At 42.5% G+C, this 11,156-nt stretch overlaps 1 protein-coding gene across 2 annotated transcripts in view; it reads right to left on the minus strand.

Moving 5' to 3' along the window:
• LOC135551919 (SWI/SNF complex subunit SMARCC1-like) overlaps window positions 1-6,622 on the minus strand; it is a 27,206-nt gene extending 20,584 nt beyond the window's left edge. For both annotated transcript variants that reach the window (XM_064983201.1, XM_064983200.1), the window contains exons 1-2: window positions 6,367-6,622; window positions 5,663-5,782 (exon numbers count right to left, since the gene is read on the minus strand). In XM_064983201.1, the coding sequence (XP_064839273.1) occupies window positions 5,663-5,782; window positions 6,367-6,543 (297 nt within the window). In that variant the 5' untranslated portion in view covers window positions 6,544-6,622. The remainder of the gene's footprint in view (window positions 1-5,662; window positions 5,783-6,366) is intronic.
• Window positions 6,623-11,156: the final 4,534 nt, after the last annotated feature.

Here is an 11,156-nt window from a genome sequence, read left to right on the forward strand (position 1 = left end):
TTAAGTCCGATCTGTCTTTTTAAATGTGTTATCCGTATTTAGTTTAAGGTTCTAAGTAGGCCTGTTGTAAAATAAATACCATTAGCCTACTGCTGTCATTTGTTGGGTACGGTAGGCACTAGCCTTCCTAGGTAATTGCTGCAAAAATGTGAAGATTTAAACCAGTTCACAAGTGTTTTGTTTCATTCTGTTCCAACTGTAATGTTGTGTTTGCCACAATATAATATCCTACTCATATTTTCCCTATAAGCAATGGCTTGACTTACTTTAGAAATGACGTGATCTTCCTTTCCGGGTTGGCACGCCCCCTTGGGTTGTGCCATGGGGGAGATCTTCGTGGGCTATACTCAGCCTTGTCTCAAGATGGTAAGTTGGTGGTTGAAGATATCCCTCTAGTGGTGTGGGGGCTGTGCTTTGGCAAAGTGGGTGGGGTTATATCCTGCCTGTTTGGCCCTGTCCGGGTGCATCGTCGGACGGGGCCACAGTGTCTCCTGACCCCTCCTGTCTCAGCCTCCAGTATTTATGCTGCAGTAGTTTATGTGTCAGGGGGATAGGGTCAGTCTGTCATAGCTGGAGTATTTCTCCTGTCTTATCCGGTGTCCTGTGTGAATGTAAGTATGCTCTCTCTAATTCTCTCTCTGAGGATCTGAGCCCCAGGACCATGCCTCAGGACTACCTGGCCTGATGACTACTTGCTGTCCCCAGTCCACCTGGCCGTGCTGCTGCTCCAGTTTCAACTGTTCTGCCTGCGGCTATGGAACCCTGACCTGTTCACCGGACGTGCTACCTGTCCCAGACCTGTTGTTTTCAACTTTCTAGAGACAGCAGGAGCGGTAGAGATACTCTGAATGAGCGGCTATGAAAAGCCAACTGAATATACTCCTGATGGGCTGACCTGTTGCACCCTTGACAACCACCGTGATTATTATTATTTGACCCTGCTGGCCATCTATGAACATCTTGGCCATGTTCTGTTATTATCTCCACCTGGCACAGCCAGAAGAGGACTGGCCACGCCTCATAGCCTGGTTCCTCTCTAGGTTTCTTCCTAGGTTCTGGCCTTTCTAGGGAGTTTTTCCTAGCCGCCGTGCTTCTACACCTGCATTGCTTGCTGTTTTGGGTTTTAAGGCTGGGTTTCTGTACAGCACTTTGAGATATCAGCTGATGTAAGAAGGGATTTATGAATACATTTGATATGATATACAGTTGAAGTCAGAAGTTTATACACTTAGGTTGGAGTCATTAAAACTCGTTTTTCAACCACTCCACAAATTGATTGTTAACAAACAATAGTTTTGGCAAGTCAGTTAGGACATCTACTCTGTGCATGACAAGTAATTTACACAACAATTGTTTACAGCCAGATTATTTCACTTATAATTCACTGCATCAAAAATCTATTGGGTCAGAAGTTTATATACACTAAGTTGACTGTGCCTTTAACAGCTTGAAAAATTCCAGAAAATGATGTCATGGCTTTAGCAGCTTCTGATGGGCTAGTTAACATAATTTGGGTCAATTGGCGGTGTACCTGTGGATGTATTTCAAGGCCTACCTTCAAACACAGTGCCTCTTTGCTTGAAATCATGGGAAATCAAAAGAAATCAGCCAAGACCCCAGAAAAAAAATGTAGACCTCCACAAGTCTGGTTCATCCTTGGGAGCAATTTCCAAATGCCTGAAGGTACCACGTTCATCTGTACAAACAATAGTACGCAAGTATAAACATCATGGGACCAAGCAGCCCTCATACCGCTCAGAAAGGAGCTGTGTCGTCTCCTAGAGATGAACGTACTTTGGTGTGAAAAGTGCAAATCAATCCCAGAACAGCAGCAAAAGACCTTGTACCTGTTTCCTCCAGCATCTTCACAAAAGTATCTATATCCACAGAAAAATGAGTCCTATATCGACATAACCTGAAAGACTGCTCAGCAAGGAAGTAGCCACTGCTCCAAAACCGTCATAAAAAAGCCAGACTACGGTTTGCAACTGCACCTTTGGGGACAAAGATTGTACTTTTAGGATAAATGTCCTCTGGTCTGATGAAACAAAAATAGAACTGTTTGGCCATAATGACCATTGTTATGTTTGGAGGAAAAGGGGAAAGCTTGCAAGCCGAAGAACACCATCCCAACCGTGAAGCACGGGGTGGCAGCATCACATTGTGGGGGTGTTTTGCTGCAGGAGGGACTGATGCACTTCACAAAATAGATGGTATCATGAGGAAAGGAAAAGTATGTGGATATATTGAAGCAACATCTCAAGACATCAGTCAGGAAATTAAAGCTTGGTCGCAAATGGGTCTTACAAATAGACAATGATCATACCCAATCATACTTCCAAAGTAGTGACAAAATGGCTTAAGGACAACAAAGTCAAGGTATTGGAGTGACCATCACAAAGCCCTGACATCAATCCTATAGAAAATGTGTGGGCAGAACTGAAAAAGCATGTGGGAGCAAGGAGGCCTACAAACCTGACTCAGCTACACCAGCTCTGTCAGGAGGAATGGGCCAAAATTCACCCAACTTATTGTAGGAAGCTTGTGGAAGGCTTCCCGAAACGTTTGACCCAAGTTAAACAATTTAAAGGCAATTCTACCAAATACTAATTGAGTGTATGTAAACTTATGACCCATTGGGAATGTGATGAAATAAATAAAAGAAGAAATAAATCATTCTCTCTACTATTATTCTGACATTTCACATTCTTAAAATAAAGTGGTGATCCTAACTGACCTAAGACATGGAATTTTTACTAGGATTAAATATCAGGAATTGTGAAAAACTGAGTTTAAATGTACTTGGCTAAGGTGTGTGTGAACTTCCTACTTCAACTGTACCCTAATAACGTTTGGAATCTTTTGTGAAGGTTTGTGGTGTGTCTATTAGGCCTGCAGCATAATGGGCTATGATATGAAGGTTGTACACACTGGTGCTCCAACTGACTCCGACAGTTGAACTTGATGTGAGGAAGAATGTTTTAGGCCTACCAGAGTCAGTCCTATAATCTAACAATATAATGATTCATTTAAAAAATACGAATTAGCCTCCTTCTGTACACCTATATCTGTATAGCAGATGCAGTAGCCTATCTGACAAGGGTAAAGAAATTGGTAACATGCCACCTGTATGCATGCATATATACATATATGCATATATACACATGCATCTCTATCTCATATGCATCTCTAATATATATATATTTTAAAATAAATAATAAAGATAAAATGAACAGTGGACACCTAAGCCTATAGACCTATGCATGCAATGCCCTGATGCATTTAGGTCTCAAATCACTGTGGAGGTGGACAATTATTGTTTTAGCAAAGTAAAAACCAATAGGCTAAAGTTTTGCACACATCGAATTAAATAAAATTTTGTTATATTATAGGCTGTTTTTAAAGACACATCAATATGGTGCATTTGGCCAATATACCTTGTTTATTAATGGAAAATGTTCATCTCGTCTTTCGTGTCATAAATAATCCTTGGTTCCTGCCTGTGCTTGGTAAATATATGAGGGGGCGACATGAAGACATCCTTAGGACCATCTGGCCGAACGCCCAGAATATGTTCTATAAGTTAAGACATCTCTTTCATACCGTCTGAGATCCCCAAGGACTGGAAAGCTGCCGCAGTCACCCCCCTCTTCAAAGGGGGAGACACCCTGGAACCAAACTGTTACAGACCTATATCCATCCTGCCCTGCCTATCTAAGGTCTTCGAAAGCCTAGTCAACAAACAGATCACTACTGACCATCTCGAATCCCACTGTACCTTCTCCGCTGTGCAATCTGGTTTCCGAGCCGGTCACCGGTGCACCTCAGCCACGCTCAAGGTACTAAACGATATCATAACCGCCATCGATAAAAGACAGTACAGTGCAGCCGTCTTCATCGACCTGGCCAAGGCTTTCGACTCTGTCAAGCACCATATTCTTATCGGCAGACTCAGTAGTGTCGGTTTTTCTAATGACTGCCTTGCCTGGTTCACCAACTACTTTGCAGACAGAGTTCAGTGTGTCAAATCGGAGGGCATGTTGTCCGGTCCTCTGGCAGTCTCTATGGGGGTGCCACAGGGTTCAATTCTCGGGTCGACTCTTTTCTCTGTATATATCAATGATGTTGCTCTTGCTGCGGGCGATTCCCCGATCCACCTCTACGCAGACGACACCATTCTGTATACTTCTGGCCCTTCCTTGGACACTGTGCTATCGAACCCCCAAACAAGCTTCAATGCCATACAACACTCCTTCCATGGCCTCCAACTGCTCTTAAACGCTAGAAAAACCAAATGCATGATTTTCAACCGTTCGCTGCCTGCACCTGCATGCCCGTCGAGCATCACCACCCTGGATGGTTCCGACCTAGAATATGTGGACATCTATAAGTACCTAGGTGTCTGGCTCGACTGTAAACTCTCCTTCCAGACTCATATCAAACATCTCCAATCAAATCTAGTCTGCTTTCTATTCCGCAACAAAGCCTCATTCACTCACGCCGCCAAACTTACCCTAGTAAAACTGACTATCCTACCGATCCTCGACTTCGGCGATGTAATCTACAAAATAGCTTCCAATACTCTACTCAGCAAACTGGATGCAGTTTATCACAGTGCCATCCGTTTTGTTACTAAAGCACCTTATACCACCCACCACTGCGACCTGTATACTCTAGTCGGCTGGCCCTCGCTACATATTCGTCGCCAGACCCACTGGCTCCAGGTCTCCCACAAGTCCATGCTAGGTAAAGCTCCGCCTTATCTCAGTTCACTGGTCACGATGGCAACACCCACCCATACCACACGCTCCAGCAGGTGTATCTGACTGATCATCCCTAAAGCCAACACCTCATTTAGCCACCTTTCCTTCCAGTTCTCTGCTGCCTGTGACTAGAATGAATTGCAAAAATCACAGAAATTGGAGGCTTTTATCTCCCTCACCAACTTTAAACATTTGCTATCTAAGCAGCTAACCGATCGCTGCAGCTGTACATAGTCCATCGGTAAATAGCCCAATTTACCTACCTCATCCCCATACTATTTTTATTTATTTACTTCTCTGCTGTTTTGCACACCAGTATCTCTACCTGCACATGACCATCTGATCATTTATCACTCCTGTGTTAATCTGCTAAATTGTCATTATTCGCCTACCTCCTCATGCCTTTTGCACACAATGTCTATAGACTATTTTTTTCCTACTGTGTTATTGACTTGTTTATTGTTTACTCCATGTGTAACTCTGTGTTGTTGTCTGTTCACACTGCTATGCTTTATCTTGGCCAGGTCGCAGTTGTAAATGAGAACTTGTTCTCAACTAGCCTACCTGGTTAAATAAAGGTGAAAAAAAGATAGGATACGATGCCAGACACACACAGGAACCAACCCTATGAACCATGCCTACTTGTCTGTTTAAGCAGTATATAACAGATCTAATGGGACTGCCCGAGGGAGCTCACTTCAGACCAGTACTTTATGCATCTAAGTTTGACTGTGACCTCTCCAGCTTGCTGTAAATAAGGAATGATTCATCTAGGATTGACTTCAGGTGTCCCTGGTGGTAATTTCCACGACACACACAATGCATATGTCCGGTAAATTAAAATCTTCCCGGTCACTTGTCCTCTCCTTTCAGAAACCCTAGTGTGTTTGTATACTCACAGGTAGTTTTGTGTGTGTGCGGATTTCAGCCCGTCTGCCGAACACTTCCTCCTGGAACTGAAGCATCTGAAGGGTGAGGGAGGCTAGAGCCTGGCAGGATGGAGAATCTGCCTGCACATACTTCGCACACAAACACACCATCAGTAATGCAGAAGGACATGCCTAACAGTAGGATATCTGGTATAGCTTGAGCATCTTGCTACATTGTACAGTCACTACTCTATGAAATACTGAGCACAAAACTTGCTATATAGTGTTTTAACGGAGTCGAAGATAGCAGCTGAAAACATACATACGTAGTTTCCTAGCAAGCTAGTTACAATGTTACTGTTTGTATATTATAAACAGTTGCTATTCTACATGAGTGGGGTCAATTCAGGAAGTACACTGGAATTCGAATTTGGTTTACTTTCTGAATTGAAATTGATCGCATCCCTGCTATTGTAACGCAGTTAGCTAGCTAATGTTAGCTGCTAGCTTACTTGCAATCTTGCTAGTTAGTTAGAAGTAGCTTCCAACCTCGGGCAGTTAGCTAGCTAAGGCATACAGCAAATGTATTTAATAACTTACTTTAGTTAAGTAGCGATAAATTGCTTAGCTAGCTAGCAGTATTCATAATGTCAACAATAGTTAGCCGCTATGCTAACTAGCCCATGATTACCAATGTAAATAGTTAGCCGCTACGCTAGTGTTAGCTCACGCACCTTTTTGTAGTGCTTCCCGATCCACTGTCGCACCGTCTCGAGCTGAACCAGGGAGTCGTGGCTCTCCCAGTACCTCGCGGACGGATTCCCGTCTTTTTTCCGCTGTGCCGTGGTGGTGTGTGGACTCTGGCTGGTCCCGGGAGTCCCGATGTTGGGTCCCCCAGACGTTGTCGCCATAATACCGGGTGGAGAACTAGCCCGCTCAAGAGCTGTTACAGCTGTAAATCAGCAGGGTTGCCAGGGGTAGAAAAAACTGTTTTGCACAAGAGCCACTTAAACCCGCCCACAAGGCCTGAAAACTTCCTGAAAAAAATATTTTTCGCAACAAGAGACGAGTTGACATATTTATCCAATAGGTGTCTACATTATAACAATCTAAATACAACTGGTAAAACAGCTTTACCGAGTTCTCTGCATTTTCTCCTTTGTTATTGGTTCATCACACCACATTATTTAATCTGAGCTATTGATAGTGAATGGTTAAAACGTGTTGTTCTTTTTTTCTTCAGTTTGCTTTTTGGCTTATTTTATTCAATAAAACATGTAAATTCATGTGTGGCTGCAGGCAGGCAACCAGATGCCTCAGTCATCCATCCCTTTGGAGCAAGATGGAAAGGAAAGAGAGATATCCATCATCCATTATGTCCAGTAGGCTACATTAAGATATTTATAGTAGAGTAAAACTCAATCAATCAATCACTCACTAGAAAACTATTATAATTTGATATTCGGCTTTTGTTCAAGTCGGTCCTTCAGACGATGTTCACAGAAACTCCCAAATTATATTATGCTATAGAGACCTCTGATTATTGACTGTTAAGGGTTCATACACATCTTTGACAGATGGAATTCCATGACTTTAACCAAATTTCCATGACAACAATTGGTGGTATCTATGTGGCCTATATGAAAAAGTCAGCATGAATGTGGAATTGACACTAGAAGGCTGCTGGTCTCTGATCCCATGTAATCCTACTATCTCCTGCCAAGACACTTAACCCCTCACAAAGTAAAATAACTGCACTGTTAGGCAACTGCATAAAATACATATGATCAACCCTCCATCTGGAGAGCTACTGGGTGTGCCAGCTTTTGATTCAGCCCTGAAACACACCCAGGTCTGCCTATCAAGGTCATGTTGAGCAGCTGATGTTTGGGCTACAATGTGGTGTATTAGTGTGGGCTCGAACAAAAGCCTGCACATCCAGTAGCTCTCATAGAGGATGGTTGGTCACCCTTAATATAAAATATCAACATTACAACCAAATACTTTCATGTCTTTATATAATTATTCCCTCATTCAATGAATCAGGGATAAAATGGATAAGGTAGACTACTTCAGTTAAATAAAGGTTAAATTCAAAGTAATTAATTCAAAGCAAGGTAGCTAACTAAGACATGTTTATCTATAACCTTATAAGGCTAAAATATTAATGCTTTACGGGAGATATATATGCACACCATGGAAGCTATTTGTCGATTGGACAATTTTTTAAATGTTTTATGTGTGAATTACATAGCCTACTGTTTTTAATAGAGGGGAATCCCAGCTTTCAAATAACGTGTCCGATGTATTTCTCAACAGTGCCAGTGGAAAGGCGACAACGAGTCAATTACAATAATGCTTAGTCCTATAGCTAAAACGATAACTAGCGAGATAGTTGTAGCATGGCTTATTATGTTTTGAATTAGCTATTTAGTTAGTCTATCATTATTTTATAGGCTACCTGCTGATGAAATCTCTCTCCTCCAATTCCCCAAAAATTGGAGGTGCCAGAATGGCGCCCTGGACAGCTCCAGCCCAAGCTCCAGTGTGACTTCAACTTTCTGGCCAATGCCAGCTAACCTGCTACATATACGGCTCAAGACGAACTTTTTTCATCACCATCCAGAAGTGTAATTTAAATTGTCCCAAACTGAAGATGAACCATCCCAAATTCAAATATAGGGTTAGAGACCTGCTCCCTGCTGTTTCATTACAATATATTTTCATATGGCAACATGGGTCTATTCCTGGACCTAGGTCATTCACACATTTAAAAGGCTAATAAGAGTAGACTATAACTGAAATGGATAAATTGGGCTGTCTGAGCCAGAAATTCACATGTAAAAATAAATAAATAAATAGCCTCTAAAATGCCAACATTTAAATCGTATATTTAAACCTATTTTGCCTAAATGGAGCCTACATAAATAATTTGCCTACATGTAAAATTGTAGTCTGGGTTAAAGGCGCTGCTTGGTAATCTGACATCTGCCTTGGCTGTGCAGCATTTACGGTGATATGGCCTTTACAGAAGTCAGGGCATTCATACCTCTTGCACTTCACAGAGCAGTGCAGAGCTGTTGTGAAGGAAGTGCGTTTGTGTTTATACAGGACCTCCCGCCCTCACCTACCATCAACCAATCATGTCAATGCAGAGCTCAACAGAGCCCTCCACATTGTTAAAACATTTGAGAGGTGCATTGCGATGCAGTATGGAGCTCAATTTGGCCTCTGAGTGCCTCTGGAGGTCCCGTAATTGCGTCATACCATCCACGTGGCGCCTCCAACCACATTTCAGATTCAAGCATGAATTGTCTCGAAAAGGCACAGATGTCTGCATTGGCCATGCAGCATTTACGGTGATATGGCCTCTGCAGAAGTCAGGGCATTCATACCTCTTGCACTTCGCAGTGCAGAGTTGTTCTCAAGGAAGTGATTGTGTTTATACAAGATCTCCCACCCTCACCTACAGTCAACCAATCATGTCAATACTGAGCTACACAGAGCCCTCAACATTGCTACACAATTTGGGAGGTGCATGGCACAGAGGTAAAGAGCTCAATTTGGCCTCTGCAAGCTGCCGGAGGCTCCGCAATTGCGTCACACCGTCCATTTTGAGCCCCCAACCACATTTTTGGATCAAGCATAAATGGGCTTTTAGGCTATATAAGCTATGTATATTTGCAGCCTGGTCTCATATACTAGACGTAACATAGTAAAAGTAAATCAGTGACTCAAATTAGTGTGATATTATGTTTGTTATGGTTACATAAGACAGATGTTTACTTAAGGCAAAAACTAAGGTCAAGGTGGATGGGTGGGCGAATAGCACAAACATCTAGCAACCGTAAGGTTGTTAGTTTGAATCACATCAAGGACAACTTTAACATATTAGCAACTTTTCAACTACTTAGCATGTTAGCTAACCCTCTACTAACCCTAACCTTAACCCTTTAACCTAACTCCAAAACTTAACCCTAACCTTAACCCCAACCCCTAGTGTAGCTAACGTTAGTTCCCCTGGGCGTCGAAGACGTGGCAGCCCCCCACACCTCTCTGATTCAGAGGGGTTGGGTTAAATGCGGAAGATACATTTAAGTTGAAGGCATTCAGTTGTACAACTGACTAGGTATCCCCCTTTCCTTTAGCCAGCTTGCTAATGTTAACCACCTAGCTAGAATTCATAACACATCATTTTGCAAATTCCTAATAACATATCATACGAAATGGGTGCTGAATATCCACAAAGTAATACATATCATACGAAAAGTCCCCTGATTTACAGAAATAATAATACGAAATGCTCTGATACCAGGTTGCAGCTGGGCACCTCATACGTCACCCACCTTGCAATCTGAGTGGAGACAGTCAGCATTCACAATCCTGGTGTTGTTTATTGCATCTGTAGATTTACCCTCTCTAAATTTCTAAGGGATAGTTTCACCTCTGTTACATGAAACCACTCTCACATGTGGTGCACTTTTTCGAATGGTGTGTTCCCCCTAATTGTATTTAGGAACATTCGAGCATAGCCTACTGCCATGTGTACATTGCTGCGCTTATAATGTGAAGAAATAATCGTTTTTCAACATTTTAAGCATTCTGATCTGTTGCATCAGGCTCATTGCTTTTTAACATTTATTGATGTAAAGTATACCTTGTTGTATGAACGTTGCACATGTGCTTGGTGGCACCTTAATTGGGGAGGACGGGCTCATGGTAATGTCTGGAGCGGAATCGGTGGAATGGTATCAAATACATAAAACACATGGTTTCCATGTGTTTGATGTCATTCCATTCACTCTGTTCCAGTCATTATTATGAGCCGTCCTCTCCACAGCAGCCGCCACTGACATGGTGTATCTATGGTCCTGTTTGAACCGTCCCAGACATAGCCACTTTGATCTTCCCCCGGAAGACGGATGAGCTAGCTATATAGCCTACCTAGAAAGAAAGCACATCTTTCAATCCTCTCTCCCGAAACTATTTGAATGATTAGGACTATTTCTCAGTTTCTCTCCCTTTCTGTGTTGGCTAAAGTATACTCAGCTGCCGTCTGTCTGCTGCAGTGCTCTCTCAACAGCAATGACTGTGCTCAACACAAAATATATTAATGTAGACTACATTGTCTTGCGAATGACTCGCAAAATCATCCTGTTGTCCTACATTTGGGTATTTTAAATGTGGTCACCCTAAGGCCAGCTGAACAGTGAACTGATGCATTGCAAGGAGACAACTCTTTTACATAAAATCTTCAGTGAGAGTAATACAATTATATTTTATTTTGCAATGGTTTGTTTTTTTATACAATGAATGTAGCAAGTGGATTTAGGGCCTCCCGAGTGGAGCAGCGGTCTAAGGCACTGCATCTCAGTGCTGGAGGTGTCACTACAGACCCTGGTTTTACTCCAAGCTGTATCAAAACCTATGATTGGGAGTCCCATAGGTGCGGTGCACTCTTGGCCCAGCGTCGTTAGGGTTTGGCTAGGGGTAGGCTGTCATTGCAAATATGAACTTGTTCTTA

Source organism: Oncorhynchus masou, chromosome 13 (genome assembly GCF_036934945.1).
Source record: "Oncorhynchus masou masou isolate Uvic2021 chromosome 13, UVic_Omas_1.1, whole genome shotgun sequence".
Classification (NCBI taxonomy): domain Eukaryota; kingdom Metazoa; phylum Chordata; class Actinopteri; order Salmoniformes; family Salmonidae; genus Oncorhynchus; species Oncorhynchus masou.